This window comes from Amphiura filiformis, chromosome 18 (assembly GCF_039555335.1).
Source record: "Amphiura filiformis chromosome 18, Afil_fr2py, whole genome shotgun sequence".
In the NCBI taxonomy this organism is placed as follows: domain Eukaryota; kingdom Metazoa; phylum Echinodermata; class Ophiuroidea; order Amphilepidida; family Amphiuridae; genus Amphiura; species Amphiura filiformis.
In genome coordinates this window covers 6,175,883-6,200,840 of record NC_092645.1, presented here as the reverse complement: position 1 = coordinate 6,200,840, position 24,958 = coordinate 6,175,883, and the positions used below count along the sequence as shown (strand labels likewise).

Here is a 24,958-nt window from a genome sequence, read left to right as displayed (position 1 = left end):
TAAATGATTATTTTCTCTGATTTTCAACTGAATGGGTGCAGGTAATATGGGACACGTAGGAAATTGTGTGCATTGTCAATGCGAAAAGCAAAACTATTTAGAAAATTGAATTTTCTTGTAGAAATTTGCATTTAACATTCAAAATCATGTAACAAAAATGTTTTTAGAACAAAAGAGTGATTTTCTGAACTTTTTGATTTTCACCATAGAGATAACACAGTGTCCCATATTACCTGCACATGCAGGTAATATGGGACACTTGACGATGACGTCATTTTGACGTCATAGCGTCTAAACAAACATAAAAACAAGGTAACATTGCCTGTTTTATTAATCTTAAAGGAAAGGTTGTTCATCATAACAATCTCTTGTGGGCATATCTTCTTTAGTTTTTATGCAAATAAGCTAAACGTCCTTAATGGTCCCATATTACCTGCAGGTACCCTACTTATTTTGATGTGTTAAGCTTACGGCCCTCAGAAGTTCCTGTTTAATTAAGAATGGTACTTTTAAACGGTTTGAAATATAAATAGACATTATATTAAAGTTATTTTGTTGCAAAAATGGGCAAAATGTGACTATTTTAAGGTATAAAAGTATTTCCGAAATCACTGTCCCAAATTACCCTGTGTCCCAATTTGCCCCAAGTTACCCTACCACAAAAAGACTTGGAAGTGATGCTTGTTCTCTAATAAACTTATTTATATGTATGAAGATTTCATAAATCATTCCAAAGTCTAAAGAAATTGAAAAATCTATAAAAAAAAAAAAATCTGACAAATCCCAGAAATTGAGGAGGAGGGACGAGAACCAAAATATTAATTTTACACGGCCTTATGTAACTTTTACCATGCTTTTACCTTTTCCGCCTTTGCAGTAGTCTCCACAGCAGCCAGTTTGGTCCCGCTCCCTCCACACCATGAAATACAACCAAACTGTCTGCGGAGGAGACTAACACTAATAAAATAATCATTTTCAGCACAGTCACGGTTCTTATCGTCTGCATGGTCTATTATTATTATGTTTTGAAAGAACAACCAGAGCATATTCTGAAATACTGTTTGAAAGTGCAGGTGAAGGAAGTTATTTACCGTCAATCTGTGATAACACTGTCTGAAGAATATCCACCGAGTAGCTTTTAAACCAATATTTTGAAGGTAAGTAGTCCGAGCTCGAGGTCCTAGACCTAGCGGGTGCAGCATGTATACAGGAAGGCTAGGGGCCCAGGTGCAAGCATATGACAGAAGCGCTGCCAGTAGCCTACACATGTACAGCATGCAGCATTTTCAGCTCAACACTATAATACTAACTTAGTTGAACATTATTATAAAACTAGGGTTGGCACTGACCTAGAATTCGATAGGCCTAGCCCTAGTGATTTTAAAAAAAAAAAAAAAAAAAAGTGTTGCATGTAGTGACAGTGTCAGTACAGTGTGGCCTAGTTAGTATCTCTATAGGAGTACATGTGAATGCAGGGGCGGATTTAGGGGGGGGCGCAGCCGGCGCGCGCCCCCTCTATTTTTTGACTAGCAAAGGGCGCGGTAACTTAAAAATACAAAATTGTAAGAAATTTAAAAAAAGGAACAAATTCGCCATGAACAGCAAACAATGGGCCAAAACCGTTGAGTTTTAGAGGGGTAACCCCTTTAACACATTTTTTTTCGTCGTCGACCAAAAGGCGCCCCTTTATCAAAAATTCCTGGATCCGACCCTGGAATGTGATGTCTGATGGGGGTTCACTTGGGATATTATTTGGTTTGCATGCTTGTCACAAAAACGTTGAAAAAAGGGTTGAATCATTGACCTGCTGGCATAGACACCATCTTAAGAAAAGGGGTACCTATACCCTGGCTGAAATTTGATACACTTTTGATACACCACTTTTGATACGTATGAAAAATGTATGAAATAAAAGGCTTTGAATTGGAACCCTCATTTCATACACTTTTATGTATCAAAACTGTATCAAATTAACATTGCATACCATACACATTTTATACATATCAAAAGTGTATCAAATGCCAAGATAATGTATCAAAAAAGTATCAAATGAAATGTATCCTTTCATTTCATACATATTTGATACATAATTATATCAAAAGTGTATCAAATAAGTAACTGTATCAAATCAGGGTTCCAATTTAAACTGTATCAAATTAGCGTTCAAATTTTATCCTTTCATTTCATACACATTTCATACATAATTTATATCAAAAGTGTATCGAATATGTTACTGTATCAAATGAGGGTTCCAATTTAAACTGTATCAAATTAGCATTGAAATTTTTATCCTTTCATTTCATACACATCATTTCATTCATAATTTATATCAAAAGTGTATTGAATATGTTACTGTATCAAATCAGGTTCAGTGTCCGATTTACAAATTTTTTCCTACCTACACTGGTGCATGTAGCCCAAAATTTCTACATGCACAGCAAAAAGTGTGCATGCACCAAAATTAAAGCAAACATAAAATCACATTGAATCACGATCATTGTCAGTTAAGCTTGTAATTAATATTCCCGGCTCCACTGTCATTGTCATTTTTATGCCGATCACTCGCCGATTTCTTAGCCAAAACACTGGATGCTGTGGCTTCATCTGTTCTAGAACTAGTCGCCAACAAGGTGCACGATTTCCAGAATGATGCAAGTGTTTTTTGAGCTATTTCCTATTTTCCTTTTTTGCTGGACATTATTATGATTATTTTCCGTACGTAAACAAATATTTCCCACGGTTTAAATTCCGGTTCTTTTTTTTCAATGAAATGAAAATGACAGCTTCTACATGTGCGAGGGTATCGGGAATTGGTGGATGACATCACAACGCTAGCCCTTCTAAGAGAAGTCATAGTCTCGGACCAGACTGTATGTGGTTATCTCGAATGTTCGTTAGGATCGACAAGTATCAGACCAACGCAAACTGGCTGTGTAGGAGACTAGGGAAGTCAATGAAAGAAAGTGACAGTTCTCACGTGATAGGGGTATCGGGAATTGTCAATTGCGCGATTTGCGCCAGCCCTTCTAATGAAGTCAGGATATTGCGCTAAAAATAGATTGGGTTTTTCCAAATCGGACTGACTGCTTGTTTACTTTTGTATATTGCCTTGTCATATCGCTAGTGCTAAAATCGTACATGCACACGTGCAGGCAGGTAGTGAAAAGCTGCATGCACAGAGGGAATGTTACATGCACTGGTGCAGGTATGCAGGTGGTAAATCGAACACTGATCAGGTTCCAATTTAAACTGTATCAAATTAGCGTTCAAATTTTTATCCTTTCATTTCATACACATTTCATACATAATTTATATCAAAAGTGTATCGAATATGTTACTGTATCAAATGAGGGTTCCAATTTAAACTATCAAATTTTCGTTGAAATTTTTATCCTTTCATTTCATACACATTTCATACATAATTTATATCAAAAGTGTATTGAATATGTTACTGTATCAAATGAGGGTTCCAATTTAAACTGTATCAAATTTGCATTCAAATTTTTATCCTTTCATTTCATACACATTTCATACATAATTTATATCAAAAGTGTATCGAATATGTTACTGTATCAAATATGAGGGTTCCAATTTAAACTGTATCAAATTTATGTTCAAATTTTTATCCTTTCATTTCATACACATTTCATACATAATTTATATCAAAAGTGTATCGAATATGTTACTGTATCAAATGAGGGTTCCAATTTAAACTGTATCAAATTTTATGTTCAAATTTTTATCCTTTCATTTCATACATATTTCATACATAATTATATCAAAAGTGTATCGATCGAATATGTAACTGTATCAAATCAGGGTTCCAATTTAAACTGTATCAAATTAGCATTGAAATTTTTATCCTTTCATTTCATACACATTTCATACATAATTATATCAAAAGTGTATGAAATATGTAACTGTATCAAATCAGGGTTCCAATTTAAACTGTATCAAATTAGCGTTGAAATTTTTATCCTTTCATTTCATACACATTTCATACATAATTTATATCAAAAGTGTATCGAATATGTTACTGTATCAAATCAGGGTTCCAATTTAAACTGTATCAAATTAGCGTTCAAATTTTTATCCTTTCATTTCATACATATTTCATACATTATATCAAAAGTGTATGAAATATGTAACTGTATCAAATCAGCGTTCCAATTTAAACTGTATCAAATTAGCGTTCAAATTTTATCCTTTCATTTCATACACATTTCATACATAATTATATCAAAAGTGTATGAAATATGTAACTGTATCAAATCAGGGTTCCAATTTAAACTGTATCAAATTAGCGTTGAAATTTTTATCCTTTCATTTCATACACATTTCATACATAATTTATATCAAAAGTGTATCGAATATGTTACTGTATCAAATCAGGGTTCCAATTTAAACTGTATCAAATTAGCGTTCAAATTTTTATCCTTTCATTTCATACACATTTCATACATAATTTATATCAAAAGTGTATCGAATATGTTACTGTATCAAATGAGGGTTCCAATTTAAACTGTATCAAATTTATGTTCAAATTTTATCCTTTCATTTCATACACATTTCATACATAATTTATATCAAAAGTGTATCGAAATATGTAACTGTATCAAATCAGGGTTCCAATTTAAACTGTATCAAATTAGCGTTGACATTTTTATCCTTTCATTTCATACACATTTCATACATAATTATATCAAAAGTGTATGAAATATGTAACTGTATCAAATCAGCGTTCCAATTTAAACTGTATCAAATTAGCGTTCAAATTTTATCCTTTCATTTCATACACATTTCATACATAATTATATCAAAAGTGTATGAAATATGTAACTGTATCAAATCAGGGTTCCAATTTAAACTGTATCAAATTAGCATTGAAATTTTTATCCTTTCATTTCATACACATTTCATACATAATTTATATCAAAAGTGTATCGAATATGTTACTGTATCAAATCAGGGTTCCAATTTAAACTGTATCAAATTAGCGTTCAAATTTTTATCCTTTCATTTCATACACATTTCATACATAATTTATATCAAAAGTGTATAGAATATGTTACTGTATCAAATGAGGGTTCCAATTTAAACTGTATCAAATTAGCGTTGAAATTTTTATCCTTTCATTTCATACACATTTCATACATAATTATATCAAAAGTGTATGAAATATGTAACTGTATCAAATCAGCGTTCCAATTTAAACTGTATCAAATTAGCGTTCAAATTTTATCCTTTCATTTCATACACATTTCATACATAATTATATCAAAAGTGTATGAAATATGTAACTGTATCAAATCAGGGTTCCAATTTAAACTGTATCAAATTAGCGTTGAAATTTTTTCCTTTCATTTCATACACATTTCATACATAATTTATATCAAAAGTGTATCGAATATGTTACTGTATCAAATCAGCGTTCCAATTTAAACTGTATCAAATTAGCGTTGAAATTTTGATCCTTTCATTTCATACACATTTCATACATAATTATATCAAAAGTGTATCAAATATGTCACTGTATGAAATCAGCGTGCCAATTTAAACTGTATCAAATTAGCATTGAAATTCTTATCCTTTCATTTTATACACATTTTTACATAATTATATCAAAAGTGTATCAAATATGTCACTGTATCAAATCAGCGTTCCAATTCTAATGCTGGCCAGCTGGACCGCCCTATTTTTGATACATGCCATTTGATACACCTTTGATATAGTTTTTTGATACACTTTTGATAGTTTTTGATACACTTTTGATAGTTTTTGATACACTTTTGATACAGTTTTTTATACAGTTTTGATACAGTTTTGATACAGTTTTGATACAGTTTTTTATACACTTTTGATACAGTTTTTCAAATTTCAAAATTGGTCCAATCAAGCTCAAATTCAACAAGAATTATCCGTACATGATCTAAACATATTTGCAAACATTAATGACCCCAAAGTGAAGGGGTCAAAGGTCAAATTTTGAAATTAGTCTAATCAAGCTCAAATTCAACACTGCCCTCTACTGCTAATGCTGACCTCTAGCACCCATCACGGAGCAGCTCAATGCACTTTCCCTATCAACGTTCAAAATTACAACGCAATAGGATAAATGTGTGAGAAAGTCTTGCAAAAAAAAAGCAAAACCCAACCAAAATGGAACATACATACATCAGAAGGCCTGCTTGGAATGCAGTGCTTGTCACTGAAGTTGTTACCCTCAATAAAGAGACAAAAAGGCTACCAATAACATCTACTATACAGGCATGTGCTATATTCATGCTTAATACATATACATTGAGGCCCTATATATAATATATAGTAAGCTTACCTTATCAGAACAAAGTCAGATATTTCCTCTTTAATCACAGTCCCTGATTACAACTACATTGTAACCTAATGTGCAGTCTACAAGCATGTTTGTATCGTCATCATGATAAATAAAACACCATAATTTGCTCTAAAATACAGTACATTTCCAAATGCAAATCCTGGTGTTAACTGCATACATGCCACATGGGCAAATTTGAAAATGATGAGTCATTATCTAGACATGTGATCAGTTATTGATACAGTTTTGATACACTACAAAAGGTCAGTTTATGAAAGCCCAATTTGATACACTTTTGATATACCTCTAGCCACCCAAAATAAACTAAGTCCAATTTAATACTCGGTGGACACCGTAAAACAGGCAAAGTCCCATTTAATACACTTTTGATATACTGTATGCAGCCAGAATTTGACTAAGTCCAATTTGATACACTTTTGATATACCTCTAGACACCAAAAATTAACTAAGTTCAATTTGATACACTTTACATACACTAAAAAAACAGGCAAAGTCCAATTTAATACACTTTTGATACACTGTATGCAGCCAGAATTTGACTAAGTCCAATTTGATACACTTTTGATATACATCTAGCACCAAAAGTTCACTTTGATACACTTTACATACACTGAAAAACTGCAAAGTTCAATTTGATACACTTTTGATACACCACAAGCATGGCCAAAATTAACTAAGTTCAAATTTGATACACTTTTGATACATTTTTGATACAGTTAGGTGGTATTTGATACAGTTTTGATACCTTATATTTTCAGTTGCTACATTTTCAATACACCCTTTGTATATCAAAACTGTATTAAATTGCTGTTTGATACAGTTTTAATACACTTTGATACACTTTTGATACACTTCTTGCTGTATAGAATTTCTGCTAGGGCTTTTAAGCCCGCTTTTAAGGGTACTCTTCGACATGATTAGCCCAGGCCCTAGGCTAGGCTCCTGACAGGATCTTGGATCACAAGTAAGCTTAATGAAGCCCGCCCTCACATGTTCAAAATGTGATCATGTCTATCCTAGGCTAGGGTTGTCATTTCAACCCATCTTTTGACGTTAAGGATCACTTATTTGCAGAGATGGTTCTGGAAATAAATAAATAAATAAATTTTTGAGTTTGACCATTTTCGTCAAAGTTCCCCCCCTTAAAAGTTGGTTTGCACCTTGCCCACCCTTTCTTTGAAAAAGTGCTGGCTGGGCCACTGAGCCAGCTTTTTGGGGGAGGGGGCAAAAAAAATGATAGGTGCAATGTGCAGGCTATGCACGCACAAATTTGGTATTTTATACTGGTCCTGATTGGGGTGAATTTTGGTGGAAAACTAGGCTCCTGACAATTGCCCCCTCCCTAGGCTATGGATGTTATATAAGGCCCTTCGCACTTGATTATTAGTTTCCTGTTTACCGCCCGCATCCAAAATTGAAAATCTCAAAATAATTATTTTATTTTTATTTTTAATTTTCTCCTTTAAAATAACTTTCAACTACTTCTACTTGCCATTTTCTGACATTAATAATATCAACAATAATGATGAATGAACAAAGAGTACAACTCCACCTTCACTTATTTATAGAATCAAATATTGTTGTGAAATAATTAAATGCCCGCTCTAGTCAAAACGTGTCAATAGTTGCTTGTAATATTTCACACTAAATAAAGAAAACAAAAGATAATTAATAATTAAAAGTCACCTCGTCCCTTTTTCAAAATCTTCAACAGGAAACTAATAATCAAGTGCGAAGGGCCTAAACTACAAAACTAATACAACCACTCTCCATATTAATTCGTTGCTCTAGTTAAATAGAGGCCGTCAGCGTGACGTCATATGCCGCCATCTTGTGGGTACACGCTGTGATGGTCGTTCGATCTCCATGCGTGAACAGCAAAATCACCGCGTTAATGCGCGATAACAGCTGCGTGGCAAGCTGCGCCCTGCGCGTAGTGTCCGACGCATGAACACACAAACCATTTGTACCCACAAGATGGCGAAAGGCTGACGGCCTCTATACCTTCTATATTGTTCATTCACTGTGTTGTTCATTAAGTGAAAATAAAAAGGTCAAGGTCCTATATTGTCATGCATAGTGTGTAGCACACTGGCAGTGACCGTAAGCTACCATGACTGGTGACTTCCAATTATTTCCTTAAAGTGGTTGAACTAATTTTATGCAATACATTTTCCGAACAGTTTTGAACTGATATTTTTTGCTTGTTTTTAATTCCACTGATTTCAAATTAGTCAACAACAAAAAAGCCCAGTTCTACTGGTGGGTGGACCTTTCAAGTAGGGTCGGTAGGTCGATCAGCGTCAGGCCTTTTTTTCTTTTGCAAATGACCTTAAAAATCACCAAAATCTGTAAAAAAAATTTTAATTTGGGTTCAGTTGGCTTCATTTTATTTTATATCATAGACTTATTTTATTTTTTTATTTCATGGAGGTTTATATCAAGCTCCATGGTGGCTTTCATTTGTCGGGCCCATAGAACAATTTTTTTTGTTGCCTGAAACATTTTTTTTTTTTACTTAATTAGTGTCAAGCTTTCAAACATAAAAAGGGTGAAAATTAAAGATGTGTAAAAATTTCTATGTAGGGAGTCCTTTTCAAATCTTGTGATTTTTACTTCTGGGTCATTAAACCAAGGTATTATTGTAAGTGAACAAAATGAGTTATTCTTGTTTATATATATATCATCAATCTTTATTCAGCAAAACAGACAAACAAAGAAAGTAATGAAAGACAAAGACTGGACTTACGCCCAGGACAAGTTGGTAGACAAAAGTCATCAACTATGCAGGGCTATGCATGCAACGACGCGAAACAACGAAAAAACTATAAACTGGACGAGTGCCAAAGAAGATTAAAGCTGGAGGTGGGGTTGATCAGCAGTGCCCCAGGAAGGATCATGGCGGGCATTCCAAATAGTGTAGCTGGTCAACAGGAAATTTTGCTGAGGTCTTTTGGCAAAGATCTCGGTGGTTTTGACTTACCAAAAGAAAATATAGTAACCAAACGCTCTTTGGTTTCAGGGGTAACCAACCCACGGGATCCGATTTCGATGCAGGTGATGTTGCATGCATAGCCATTGTCAACAATATCAGAAACTAAGTTCTCATACTCATACGCGCATGTGCACTAGAGATATTTTGTTCAAATGGCACAGTTAACTCAATCAAGTGGATAGATTTCTGTTTTTCATTGACCATGACAATATCGGGACGTAGTTTGGAAATGACAATGTTGACTGGGAGGGTCCCTCCTGTTGTTGTGAACCCAGGCAAGTCGGAGAATATTTTAACATCAGGTGAAGTGGACAAGATGAGTTTCAGTTGTCTCAGGATACGGTGCAGTATGGAATCGTGGCGCCAGGTAAATCTGCCTTGGTTTAAAGAAACAGAACAGGAGTTAAGAACATGCATGAGAGTTTGTTTGTTTCCGCATAAATTGCAATTAGTGCTTGATCGTTTGCCCCAGGTTTTGAGATTGCAAAATGTGGGCAGATAGTCAATTGATGCACGCATCATGAACGATAAAACATTTCTTGGAAGATCAAAAATAATTGAGAACGCCATGTAAGATCCGCTCCTTCAGCCTCCATGAGTTTGAGGAGATTACCTTGTTGGATCAGAGGTTTGATATACTCCCTCCAGAACATAATGCGATCAGCGTCAATGAGGTCTTTGACTTTCTGTTTTAAGTCAAGCCACTTGATATTTTCACCTTCTTTGACCTCACCGACGTTGACACATTGTTCTTGGGCCTCAGAATATTTATCGTCCCAGCGTTTTTATACCGTATCTCACTTTCTTCCTTTTCCAATTTGACTCCCTATCCATTTTGCACTTGAGGGCATGCACCGCGATCGTCAGCCTTAATCATGCAACGGGCGTAAGCTGACGTATGGGATTCCAAGTAAATATCTGAAATTGGGAAAGCTAGCCCTTCAGGACTATGTATGAAGGCCGGGTTGGACCTTTAGATGGGAGGCCCAAGAAAGATTTAACAGTATTAGTATGCATATGATCTAATGATTCCAATTGGGTGTCAGTAAGTTCATGCACAGTTAACATATATCTTACAGATGGCATAGCATATTGGACATAGACCTTCAATTTGAACTCATCGCGGATGGAGCATGAGTTGATGTTTTCAGACATGCTTTTCAATTTTATCTCGACAAGTTCATGAATATCCTTCGATTTACCTTTGAAAGTTATGTTACTGCCGCGGAATTTTTCTGGGGAGTCTTTGAGAGATTTTAGAGTGACATCTCCTAGATTGAAGGTGCAAGCTGAAGATTTGCCAGAACAGATTGAGATAGATTTACATTTGACGGGTTTGAGGGTGAGATTCATGGACTTGGTTATATCATTGATTTCAGTCATGATCTTTTGGTGTCTTCTTTTGTCAGATGTTATGAGACAAAAATCATCAGCAAATGGGAGAGTTATGTAACGACAACCATCCAAGTCATAGCCATAAATATCTTCCATCGTTTTCAGATGTTGAATGATTGGGTTGAAAACAAGTAAGAATATTATGGGGGACAGGGGATCACCCTGAAAAACTCCTCGGCGGAATGGAAAGGGGGCGGTACCCACCCTGGACCTTTCACAGTCCCATTCAGTCTACAGTATAAGTTTTCAACATATTGGCAGATAGTGTCCGGTATACCATTTCTTTCGAGAGTATAGTTAATTAGGTTGTGCTCCACAGAGCCAAAAGCGTCCGCTAAGTCAAAAAAGGTGACATGGATAGTCTTCTTTTTGTTTCTCGCGTGGGCTATGAGTTCATTCATGACAAATGAGTGTTCTATGCAACCGTTTATGCCTTTCAAGAAGGCTTTTTGTGTGCTTGAGTCGAGAAGTTCATTATTCAGGAGATATGAGGCGATCCTATCAGATAAAATTTGATGGAAGACTTTCCCCACGCATGATGTCAAATTTATTGAAGCAAAAATTTTTTTATTTTTTTCTCCTTTTTATTTTACCCTCATGCCCATTTAAGGCAGGGTGTACCAGGACCACTGAATCAAGAGGCAACATTTCCCAATCATACCGCTAACTGGCCCGCCCGAAATATTGTTTACCAACTTATGGGGGATGTAAACAGACAAAAAAATTTTTCTCCAATTTACCTCTTTTTGTTACCTGTACCATACCAGTAACTTGTTTAAAACCATATTGCAATAGTAGTATTATGCAATATAAATTATGTCCGATACCACCAGCAACAAAAATTGCAAGTTTAATACTAAAATGGGCTAAAATTAGAACAATTGAAATGAATGGTCAATTTAATATCAACATTATGCTCATTTTGTGAGAGCAGGTCATTGTGTTCTCCAATGTATAGTAATGTGTGCATACATGTACAATGCATGTACCCTGTTGCTAACACACAAAGGCAACTAAGGGAGTGTTCATTAATACCTTGGTAGGGGGGGGGCTGGTCTTCCTCAAATTTTCCGCTCGAAAACTTTTTGGACCCCTCCTCGATGGACCGCTAAACTTTTGTGCCCCCCCTCTTTTGACAGACAAAACTTTTTTGCCCCCCCCCCCCCCCATTAACGTACTTAATGCACGTGAACCGCGCAAACAATTTGGCCATATTGAAGCTTGAATGGTCAAATATTGTTACAATTGAACTAATTTATGCAAAAAGCTAAAAATGGTCAAATATGAGATTAATTTGGTCAAAATCACGCAAATGTACACAGGCATCAGTTTTGATCCCTAAGAATGTGACACCTGCCCTGTACCCACCCAGGCTGCCCTATGGTAAATCTAACCATTAATTTTGCAATGAGAAATAGTAAACTGAAGTGTGTAGATCATCTTTAATGTTATATTAATTAATAGACATGTGTACTCTAAGTGCCATCATTTTTTCAAAACCAAAACTTGCCCGTGTTAAAGGTGATATAGATGGTGTCAATGCGCGCGAAGCGCGCAAAAATTTTGGGTTTTAAGGCGGAAAACTTTTTTGTCCCCCCCTTTCCTACCACCTAAAACTTTTTGGTCCCCCCTCTTTTAAGGTCCAAAACTTTTTTGGCCCCCCCTCCCTTTTTACCAGCCCCCCACCAAAGTATTTCTGAACACTCCCTAATAGGATAGGGATCAAATTTGACAAATAAGTATACTTTGCATTGGTTTCTGTTAATACAACGACGCTTTTTCTTTTTATTTGACAGAACTTTGCCAATAATTATCGTAAATTGAGAAAAATGGAACTCTAAATTGCAAAATAAATTAGTCAATAGATGGAGAATTTTGTTCTGTGTACTTTCATATATTATACGGTATAATTCCACTAAGCTATACTCATGTGAATGACAAATGGTCAAGTTTCAAAAGTGACACCTTTAGATATTTCCTCCTTCAAGGCGATTTCTGCTACTTTTTTGATACAGGGTCAATTAAAGCCTAATGGATGAACGCTCACTCCGCTGCGATCAATCTGCGTGATTTAAGGAAAAGTCAATGCAAATTTTGAAAAGTTCTCTTTCTTATTCAAATTGCTATTTAAGGCAAAAAAAAAAAAAAAATTGTTGTGTTGCCCTCAACCGCCCGACCCTAAATCCTGAAAAATCAGGGTCGTCATTTTTTTTAATGATGATTTTTACAGATTTGTTCAAAAAATCAATGTTTTTCACTTCAAATTAATATTTTATTGAAAGACTAGTCTTTAACTGATGTCTAACAGGTATAAAGAAGTCAAAATTGACAAATGTTTCCTAATTGAAGAAACATTATTTAATATTTGAGGGGATTTTTAAAAAAACTGAAGGTTTGAAAAAGAAAAGAAATCCGACCGTCCGACCCAACTTTCCCATTTTCCCACTTGAGGGCAACACAACAATATATTTTTTTTGGCCTAATAAAGTTGTATTGTATCGAATGAGGTAGGCTCCAGGTAGCGAAGCCAAAATACGCAGAATAAAGCCTTATTATCATGATTACTGATAATACGGTATAAGCTTAGCCTAAATGGGCTATTCCAGTTTAAATCCATACTCCCCCCTAAGGAACACATGACCTTAATCTTCCAAAAGAGTCCAAATTTCAAGTGGGGTTTTAAGTATACCTAAATAGGCAACTCCATTTGAAATCTACACCTCCTCTGTGGGAGATTAAGGTCATGTCTTCCATAAGAGGTATAGATTTCAACTGGAATAGCCCAATAAACCCACTTACACAATGCACTCAAAGTGGATTACCATGGTTACACAGTTACATCTCATTATTTTCAATATAGATAATCATCATCGTCAATTAGGCAAAAAAAAAAAATTGTTTGTTTGTCCTCCACAGCTTTGAAAGAGGAGGTGCAGGCGGGCAGATTTTTTTTTTTTAAATTTTTTTTTTCGGATTTGGCATATTCCTGGACCTAGCTAGAGCGAAAAGCTACAATCATTCATGGTGACAACAACATTTTGTTTCTTAAATATGCAAAGTTATATAGTTTGTGTTCATGTCATAGTAATAATAGATATGACATGAACACAAATTATAACTTTGCATATTGAAGACACAAATCTTTTTATTTTCAACCTTGAAAGATCCTAGCATTTAGCTCTAGCTAGGTCCAGAGATACTCCAAATCTTTTTATTTATTAAAAAAAAAAAATTGGTCAGGCCTTAAACTGAGGAGCGGGCAGTGGAGGACAAACAAACAACTTTTTTTTTTTGGCCTTACCATCAAATGGTTGATTTGAAGTCCTGCATTCATTATTCCTGATTCAAGAAAAATACAGCACTAATTCGTTTTTGATTTTAAAAAAATCAAAAATTTGAGAAAACCAATTTTGTTTTGTGTCATTACAACATAAATATGCAATTTTCATCAATTTGGATATTTAGGGTTACAAGTTATTATGGTGGCCCGAAAAAAATTGGCATGGAAAATCAAATTTGGCGCTTTTGTCAAAAACTGCTCATTTTTGCAGGAATCCCCTGTGCTAGTTGGATTCCTTGCATCATTTACTTTCTGAAAATGTATACTTTTATATACTTATCATTACTTTTAAAGATACAATACAAAACTAGAGTCAACAGACGCTGATACAAGCCGCAATTTGACCCCTATAACTTGACCCCTGGGTTACGGCTGGGGTCAACTGCTCTTGCATTGTGCTAAGGAGGTCATAAGAAATATTCCTGGTGAATTTCAGCTTAATCGGAACTTATACATGGATTTTGATTTTTTGAAAATTTTGATTGACATTTTGACCCCTTTAATGACCTTTGACCTCAATGAAAAAAAAACCTTATGTACACCGACAAAATGCATTGTTCCAATTTTAATTAAAAAATTCTAACATGTTTAGTTCTTGAGATAAAAATTCTTGAAGTTATTCAGCTAAAAACAGGAAGTGACCCCTTAATGACCTTTGACCCCCAAAATAAAAATACCATGCATACATCAGGGAACACTTATTCATGTATGTTGGTTATATTATTCTGGTCTGTTTACATTTTGAGATAAAAATTTTTTGAACATTTTTGATAATTTTGGTTTTTGACCGGAAGTAACCCCTTAATGACCTTTGACCCCAAAACTGTAGGCATCCTAAAGACCCTGGCTAATAGCAATGCATGTGTGTTAATGGCGACTCTCTGCTATGTAATTTGTACAGACAGTGATTTTTTTTTTTTTTTTTACAAATTTTTCAGATTTTGACCGGAAATGACCCCTTAATGACCTTTGACCTCAATTCTTTTTAGGAAGTTTTAAGCACTGCCACATGTTGATTCATATGCATGAGTCACATGATCATTGCATGTAATTTGTGGAAGGAGTAGCATTTTTGTGAAATCAACATTTTTGACCATAAGGTCAAGGTCAAAGGTCACAGTCAGGTCAAAGTCAAATGTAAGGTTTGGCCTAGTCCAGTGGTCATTTGGCTCAAGTATGGTTGAAATCTGTCGAAGCATAAGAGAGCTAGGGCGTAAACGTGGCAAGTCACGCATAAAATGTCACGAGTTGCCAGAAGAAAGAAAGAACTAGAGTCAACAGACGCTGAATACAAGCCGCAATTTGTCCCCTATAACTTGTCCCCTGGGTTACGGATGGGGTCAACTGCTCTTGCACTGTGCTTAGGATGTCATAAGAAATATTCCTGGTGAATTTCAGCTTAATCGGAACTTATACATGGATTTTGATTTTTGAAAATTTTTGATTGACCTTTTGACCCCTTTAATGACCTTTGACCTCAATGTAAAAAAAACCTTATGTACACCGACAAAATGCATTGTTTCAATTTTAATTAAAAATTCTAACATGTTCAGTTCTTGAGATAAAAATTCTTGAAGTTATTCAGCTAAAAACAGGAAGTGACCCCTTAATGACCTTTGACCCCCAAAATAAAAAATACCATGCATACATCAGGGAACACTAATTCATGTATGTTGGTTATATTATTCTGGTCTGTTTACATTTTGAGATAAAAATTTTTTGAACATTTTTGGTTTTTGACCGGAAGTAACCCCTTAATGACCTTTGACCCCAAACCTGTAGGCATCCTAAAGACCCTGGCTAGTAGCAATGCATGTGTGCTAATGGCGACTCTCTGCTATATATTTTGTAAAGACAGTGATTTTTTGAATATTTTTAGCTTTCAGACCGGAAATGACCCCCTTAATGACCTTTGACCTCAATTCTTTTTAGGAAGTTTTAAGCACTGCCACATGTTGATTCATATGCATGAGTCACATGATCATTGCATGAAATTTGTGGAAGGAGTAGCATTTTTGTGAAATCACATTTTTGACCATTATAGCTAGGTCAAAGGTCACAGCGAGGTCAAAGTCAAATGGAAGGTTTGGCCTAGCCCAGTGGTCATTTGGGTCAACTTTGGTTGAAATCTGTCAATCCTTTACGAAGCTAGATGCAGTTGATTGGTTGCCAGAAGAAAGAAAGAACTAGATCTGGTTACAGATCTGGACCTAGCCGGGCCGGAAATGTCAGTCTTAACTTAAAGTTTGACCTTTGACCGGCTATTATGGACATCTCACACCATTAATGGTGCATCGCTGTAGCATGTAGGGGCTTAATCCGTCTTTAATAGGCTGAGATACAACTACTTTTCCGTAATTTTAAACATTTTTTTGCAAATTTGACGTTTTGACCTCCTTAATGACCTTTGACCCCAATATAAAAAACCCTCATATACACCGAGAAAATGTATTGTTACAGTTTAAATTAAAAAAATCTACTATGCTTAGTTATGGAGATAAAAATTCTTGAAGTTACTTAGCTTAAAACCGAAAATAACGTCTAAATGACCTTTGAACAAAAAAAAAAAAATACCGTGCATACATCGGGTAACACTAATGCATATATGAAATTTATGTCACTATGGTATGGTTACGTTTAGAGATATAAAAAAAATGAACATATTTGATGATTTTTGGTTTTTGACCGAAGCGACCCCTTAATGACCTTTTGACCCCGAAACTGTAGACACCCCAAAGACCCTGGTTGGTAGCAATGCATGTGTGCTAATGACAACACTCTGCTATGTAATTTGTAAAGACAGTGATTTTTTGAATATTTTTAGCTTTCAGACCGGAAATGACCCCTTAATGACCTTTGACCCAAATTCTGTGAATAATTTATAGGCACTGGATATAGCCGATGCATATGTGCAAGTGACGTCATTGTAGGATGTAACATGTAGGAGAAGAAGCATTTTGAAGATATTTGGTTTTATACCGGAAATGACCCCTTAATGACCTTTTGACCCCAAATTTGTGAATATCCTATAGACACTGGATATAGCCGATGCATATGTGCAAGTGACGTCATTGTAGGATGTAACATGTAGGAGAAGAAGCATTTTGAAATTTGTTGCCAGAAGAAAGAAGAAGAAGAAGAAGAAAGATCCGATAGCATCACAAGACCTAGCCGGTGTCCCGGCTAGGTAACTAGATCTGGTTACAGATCTGGACCTAGCCGGAGCCGGAAATGCCAGTCTTAAAGTTTATGGACATCTCATACCATTAATGGTGCATCACTGTAGCATGTAGGGGCTTTATCCGTCTTCCATAGGCTGAGATACAGTTACTTTTCCGTAATTTTAAACATTTTTTGCAAATTTGACGTTTTGACCTCCTTAATGACCTTTGACCCCAATACAAAAAAAACCTCATATACACCACGTAAATGCATTGTTACAGTTTAAATTAAAAAAATCTACTATGCTTAGTTATGGAGATAAAAATTCTTGAACTTATTTAGCTTAAAACCGGAAATGACGTCTAAATGACCTTTGACCAAAAAAATAAAAATACTGTGCACACATCGGGTAGCACTAATGCATATATGAAGTTTATGCAACTCTGGTCTGGTTAGGTTTTGAGATTTTTAAAAATGAACATATTTGATGATTTTTGGTTTTTGACTGGAAGCGACCCCTTAATGACCTTTGACCCCAAAACTGTAGACACCCCAACGATCCTGGTTGGTAGCAATGCATGTGTGCTAATGACAACAATCTGCTATGTAATTTGTAAAAACAGTGATTTTTTGAATATTTTTAGCTTTCAGACCGGAAATGACCCCCTTAATGACCTTTGACCCAAATTCTGTGAATAATTTATAGGCACTGGATATAGCCGATGCATATGTGCAAGTGCCGTCATTGTAGGATGTAACATGTAGGAGAAGAAGCAGTTTGAAGATATTTGGTTTTATACCGGAAATGACCCCTTAATGACCTTTGATCTCAAATTTGTGAATAGCCTATAGACACTGGATATAGCCGATGCATATGTGCAAGTGACGTCATTGTAGGATGTAACATGTAGGAGAAGAAGCATTTTGAAATTTGTTGCCAGAAGAAAGAAGCAGAAAGAAAGATCCGATAGCATCATTAAGACCTAGCGGTGTCCTGCTAGGTAAGAAAGAAGAAAGAATTGAGAAGAGACAGAACAAGCCGACATCCGTCGTCGGCTTGTAACAATTTGTAAAATTTCCCACTTTGAGTAATCCTGCGTGCCCCCTGAAAGTACCATATTGAAGTTTAGAGCATACTTCTAAGTTGAAAAACTTAAATACAAACTCAACTAGATCTGGTTACAGATCTGGACCTAGCCGGGGCCGGAAATGGCAGTCTTAACTTAAAGTCTGACCTTTGACCGGCTATTATGGACATCTCACACCAATAATGGTGCTTCACTTTAGCATGTAGGGGCTTTATCTGTCTTCCATAGGCTGAGATACAGCTACTGTTCCGTAATTTTAAATTTTTTTTTGCAAATTTGACGTTTTGACCTCCTTAATGACGTTTTACCCCAATATAAAAAAAACCTCATATACACCGCGAAAATGCATTGTTACAGTTTAAATTAAAAAAATCTACTATGCTTAGTTATGGAGATAAAAATTCTTGAAGTTATTTAGCTTAAAACCGAAAATGAAGTCTAAATGACCTTTGACCAAAAAAAAATAAAAATACCGTGCATACATTGGGTAACACTAATGCATATATGAGGTTTATGTTACTCTGGTCTGTTTACATTTTGAGATAAATTTTTTTTGAACATTTTTGATAATTTTGGTTTTTGACCGGAAGTAACCCCTTAATGACCTTTGACCCCAGAACTGTAGGCATCCTAAAGACCCTGGCTAGTAGCGATGCATGTGTGCTAATGGCGACTCTCTGCTATGTAATTTGTAAAGACAGTTATTTTTTGAATATTTTTTCAAATTTTTCAGACTTTTACCGGAAATGACCCCTTAATGACCTTTGACCTCAATGTTTTAAAATAAGTTTTAAGCACTGCCACATGTTGATTCATATGCATGAGTCACATGATCATTGCATGTAATTTGTGGAAAGAGAAGCATTTTTTGTGAAATCAACATTTTTGGCCATAAGGTCAAGGTCAAAGGTCACAGTCAGGTTAAAGTCAAATGTAAGGGTTTGGCCTAGTCCAGTGGTCATTTGGCTCAAGTATGGTTGAAATCTGTCAAAGCATAAGAGAGCTAGGGCGTAACGTGGCAAGTCACGCAAAATGTCACGCTTTGTTGCCAGAAGAAGAAAGAAAGATCCGATAGCATCACAAGACCTAGCCGGTGTCCCGGCTAGGTAATGAAATAGCAATTTTCTTTATTTTACCTCATTTGTCTGGCTCAAAATAAAAAAAGGACATTATATGTATGTGATAACATTTTTATGGAAATCGCTCAACTTTTGCCATGACAGGTCACATATTTATTAAAATTCAATTAGAAGTTGTTTGTCTGTTTCTTTACACAGCATAATATTCTGATATACGAAGATGAAGTACCTTCTTGCTGCAAGCACTTTCCTCCTTGTTATAGGTAAGTCTCATATCCAATGTCATGGTTCATTAACCCCATATAAAGAGCAAGGCTCAAAATTTGACCTCAAATTTAGGAGTGTGAAATCTTGTACCAGAGATGCATTCCCAAGTTCATTTTTTGTCATGTGAACATTGCTCAAGTAGGCACTATAACCATTCCTAAATTCTATACAGGGTATGAAAAACTGTGGCTTTTTTCGACAGGAATAAGCAAACTATGATATACGATTTTATTAGTTTTGCTGTCTAGCAATGATTAAAGGAGGAAATAGGAAAAGTGACCCCGCCTGGGAATTGAACCCAGGACCTCTGGTATACGAAATTGCCAACCAAGGGCCTAGTTGATTAGACATAATTTTACAGACACTGACAATCTGAAGCAGCCGGCTCAAAGCTGGGGGCCACCCCACTACTAATTGGTCTACTCATCTCCACTAGTTTGTACTCTTCAAAATTCTTCTCTTCTTTTTTTTCAAATCTCACCTTTTCTAAAGCTTTCAGTGAAGTTGAAGCACTGGATTGCTACAACTGCATCTATAACATCAGCCAAGGAGCTCCAGTTAACAATCCCAGATGTAAGGATCCATTTGATTACGACATGATGCAGACACAAACATGTACAGGAGATCAAGTGTGTGCGGTAAGAAATTGGCTATTCCAAGATTTCAGAATTTGATGTCACACTACCATAAAATACCATAGCATATGTGCTTACTATCGAGCGCTTTTAAAACATGCAAACATGCAAAGTGTAAATAAAAGGGTTTTGAGCAAATCATCGATACACATAGGTACATTTTCATTTATCATTGTCATAATTACATCGGATTTTTTTGCCCCGTATTGAAACTTGGTAATATCTCTTCATGAAACAAAATAGACACTATAAAAAGTTAAAGGGCATATATATTGCTCGGATATATAAGAACAAGTAAACCTGCTAATGTGTGTCTCAACCCCATTAGCTCAATTCGGAAAGCGCTGGTCTTTGGTACAATTTCATGTTTTCAAAAGCGCTCGATGGTAAGCACATATGCTAACTATCGAGTTTTTAAGGTATTCCATATTAATGTGACACTTAAAATCCAAGATGTATAAAGGATCCATTTGATTATGACATGATGCAGACACTTACATGTACAGGAGATAGTTCAACAACCTCAAATAAACAATCATAGTGCAAAATTTGACCTCACGTTGCAGAGTATGAGTTTTTGTACTCAAATTTTCAAAGGTCATTCTATGAATGTGCAAAGGTATTGGGGTTAAAGAACTGTGCCCTGATAGATGAGCAATGAGCATGTTGTGGATCCTAGTGTCTGTGTGGTAAGAAATTCCTGGTGGTGTCGGTCATTGACAATATGTATGCATGATCATTCTAAAATTCAATGAAAAGGGGTATTTTTCAAACACTAGCTTGTAGGCGAAAATTTAATGACCGCGAAATGGAAAAAGGGGTGCTTTTCTTAAAACTTGCTTGGGGATAAGAAGGACTCTTTAGGGGAAATATGAGTTCTTTAGGAGAAGGGGGGTCTTTTGGGGAAAAAACTTGGCCAATTTCAGTTTTGACTACAATGAGGCAAAAGTGGGATTAGGTGGGATAATTTGAACACAAATCTGCTGATTGGGCCTACTTATCTTACGGAGCAACTGATTGGTTAATGAATGATATGTGACCCTCGGCACAACTGAGCCCGGATGTCGCCAGTGCCACTATTGAGATATGCTCCATTGAACTTAACAATAAACAATAGGAAACAAAGGATTTATTGACTGTTTTATTGATTTTTCACTACTTAAATGTCAAGTACTACAGACATGATATACATCATTTTAAAGCTAATTTCAAGCAGAATATTTTGGTTGAATATCTCAAAAATGATGATTGGCGACTTCAGGGCTCAGTTGTGCCGATGGGTCACATATGATAATTATAATCATCTGAGTAACCAATCCAAATACAACTTTTAGATCTTTTAGCAATTTTCTCCTTCAGCCCTACTGATTATTCTTACCACATCTCTGATTGGCTCAATACAATATATACCCCTCTATGTAACCAATCAAAATAGTTCTTTAATAATTTGACCTGTAGTGCCCTTTGGTTTTGAGGAATTACCTTAAAGTAGAATTAGTCACTTCATTTTGACTTATAACGTAATTCAGTTTGTTTATTGAAAAAAAAAACGGTTTGTCTTGTACGTGAATAAAAAAAAAAACATGTTCTTTTTGTTTTTGTCTTATGGAATTTTATCCACAGAGGGCCTACATGTCATCAAGCGCTTCCTTTTTGGGCAGGGGGAGGGCAAATGGGCAAAAAATAGGGGGTCTTTAGGAGTGCACAAAATTGTACATATTAGTATTGATTGCTCCCATGCATGCCCTGCAAGCTGGATAACTGCTTTAAATTAACAATATATATTTGCAATGATATGAATTTCTAAACATTATCTCTTCCCAACAGAAATACCCAGCATTCCTTGGAGATAATACAGGCAGTTTCCTGGTCTCTCTGGAGCGTAAATGTGCAGCCGACACCGGTAATGGCTGCATCAAGTTTGAAGATGCGCAAGGTGGATACCTTAAAATATGTGGCTATTTCTGCTATGATGATAAATGTAACAGTGCCGGTACATCTAAGATTAACTTCATGGCGGTCTTTCTGACATTGGTATTTGCCATGCTGGTAGTGTTTCAATAAGTTAATATTTTTTATATAAACCCTGGGATATAAACATCTAAAAAAAAGTAACTAATGGCCATTATTCAAAAAGTGGCTATTGTATTACAAATCTGTAACATGCGTTGGAAGCAGAATTTATTTCTGCACATTTTGACACCTCATTTGTAGCAAATGACTAAATATTGACATCGCAGCGTACATTTAAATCAATGTAACCCAAAATCTGAGTGTTTTTGTGTTGTATGTAAGTGCAACTTTCAAATCTGGACCTCACAATATTAAATTGACCGGTGTTTTATTGTTTTCTGGGCTATTGTATCAAATGAGGTGTCAAAATGCGCAGAAATAAATTCTGCTTCCAACGCATTTTATAGATTTGTATTAAATACAATAGCCCCTTTTTAATAATGGCCATTATTTAAGGGGGTTAGTTACTTTTTTTGAGATGTTTACTTAATTAAAGGTCCAATCAGCCAGAACATGCTAGCCCCCTCCCCACTAACGTCATGGCTGTGTGAAACCATGGATGAAAAAGATAACAGACAGCATACAAGCAGTTAAAGTCTCAGCATTGATAATGAGGGCCGATTGTTCCATAAAATGCGAAGGCAAAACTGCTACGCACTTACCGCGTATTTTTATGGTCTATCGCGTAATCGTGAAGGCACACGAAGCTCTATCGCATATACGCGAAGGCATTCAACGCTGGTGTGATTGTTAGACATGGCACAATCGAACAATCGGCCCTCACGAAAATGCGAAAATTCACAGCATACAATGCAGGGAATGCACTGGGACTTTGACTGTTGATACTATTATTTATAGTCTGTGGTAAAAACAATGTGGAACCATTTCTATACCAATTTTATTTTGTTAAAAATTGGGCCCATTAGTATTCCTAAATCCCATTATATTATATCATATATTTTATAATTTGGCACAGTTTTTAACCAATTTACATAAACTGTTGGCAAATTTCAGTTTTGGTTACAATGAGGCAAAAGTGGGATTAGGTGGGATAATTTGAACACAGATCTGGTGATTGGGCCTTCAGTTAACCCCATGGGGACTACTTCGTATCTTACGGAGCAACTGATTGGTTAATGATATGATATCATCATTTCAGTAACCAATCCAAATCTCAGTAATTTTGCACTGAATCTCATTCCACGATGGGGTTGAATGTGCTATAGTTTAGTATTTCTATTAGCAATAGACATGTGGCCATCCTCCACAAATGGACTGTAGGGCCTGATGTGGCAGAACTTGTTTTGAGATATATGGTGAGTAAACTTCTCAAAAAAACAACCCAAAGGATTCCTCAACTTTTTTACTGATTTTTTACTACCTTCCAAACAAGCATCACTGAGGGACATAATATCATTGTAAAGCATATTTTGTGGAGAATTGACCTGTCCAGTACTGTATAACTTATGTGGTTATTTTTGCGTTTTGCCGATTTTTAACAATTTCACTTGTTTAAAATTTTGAAATTAATGTACCATGAAAATGATTTTTTTTTAATTTGATTTGTTTGGGTTTTGACAACCCTGGATAACCCAAGAAAGCCTCTTTTGAAGCTTATTTCCATTGGGGTCCATTTGAATACCGGGACGGGTTGGGAACAGTCAGGGTTAACACCCTACTCTTTTGAAACTGGCTGCGTAGATACATGTACAGGTATGGCTATCTGTACACAGGACCGACGGCTTAACGTCCCCTCCGAAGGACAGAGTACTTTCATGATTCATTTACCCAATTCTAAATGAACCATGGGGAGAGCGGAAGTCTGAATTTAATCAACAGAAGTTGCCAATTAATTTCAGATTTTTTTTTTCCCAAGTCAATATCCCAGCAAATCGCCACCACCGGAATCGAACCGAGACCTCATGCACTAAAGTACCCTAATCATTGCGCCACGCTCTCCCACAAAATGTCCACTTATAAAGTATCTCAAAATATGAAAACGTCAGCATTACAGCCTTTTTGTGGTGGATGGTGACATATGGTGATTTTTTCTACATGTTACCTTGATACATTTGTATGCAATCTTTTTACAATTGTATTTATATGTTTATATTTTGAATGGTTTGTATATTACTGGGAGTTATGTATATTGCATTATATCTGTCAAGTTTAGCAAGAAGATGTTATGTACCAAGCAAGCACAACACATTTTCATAACATTTTTAAAGGGAACACAAAGTTGCCAGAAAATATTTTTTAAATGTTAGGTGACACAATGTTATACAACATTTTAATACTATTTTCAAAACATTTTTAAATGTTACCATGAGAATTTGCATTTAATGTAGTGTTAATGATGACAAAACGGTTTACAAAAACAATAATTTGCAGTAAAATTTTATTAGTCTCCTACACAGCCACCTGTGTCGGTCTGACGCCAGTCGTCGATCCTAACAAACATGTATGTTCGCAGTAGGCACATACAGTCTAGTGCGAGACTAATATTTTATCAGCAATATAAAACATTTTGCAGTAAATTTTGACAAAAAATACCTTAAAATGGTTTGAAGATATGTTATAACCCAACATTTAAAACTGTTAGTTAAATGTTTTGACCAATATTTTAAAA

General features: G+C 35.6%; 1 protein-coding gene across 1 annotated transcript; it reads left to right on the top strand.

Annotated features, from left to right (window-relative positions):
* Nucleotides 1-991: 991 nt before the first annotated feature.
* LOC140139353 (uncharacterized) lies at nucleotides 992-23,990 on the top strand. Its single transcript, XM_072161131.1, has 4 exons — nucleotides 992-1,157; nucleotides 19,613-19,677; nucleotides 20,174-20,319; nucleotides 22,144-23,990. Exons 2-4 carry the CDS (start codon nucleotides 19,635-19,637, stop codon nucleotides 22,378-22,380), a joined length of 426 nt encoding a protein of 141 aa, XP_072017232.1. The 5' UTR covers nucleotides 992-1,157; nucleotides 19,613-19,634; the 3' UTR covers nucleotides 22,381-23,990.
* Nucleotides 23,991-24,958: the final 968 nt, after the last annotated feature.

Coding starts and splice junctions, on each gene's coding strand:
- LOC140139353 (XM_072161131.1), top strand. CDS start 19,635: ATGAAGTACCTTCTTGCTGCAAGCACTTTCCTCCTTGTTATAG. Junction 19,678..20,173: donor CACTTTCCTCCTTGTTATAG/GTAAGTCTCATA, acceptor CCTTTTCTAAAG/CTTTCAGTGAAGTTGAAGCA. Junction 20,320..22,143: donor CAGGAGATCAAGTGTGTGCG/GTAAGAAATTGG, acceptor TCTTCCCAACAG/AAATACCCAGCATTCCTTGG.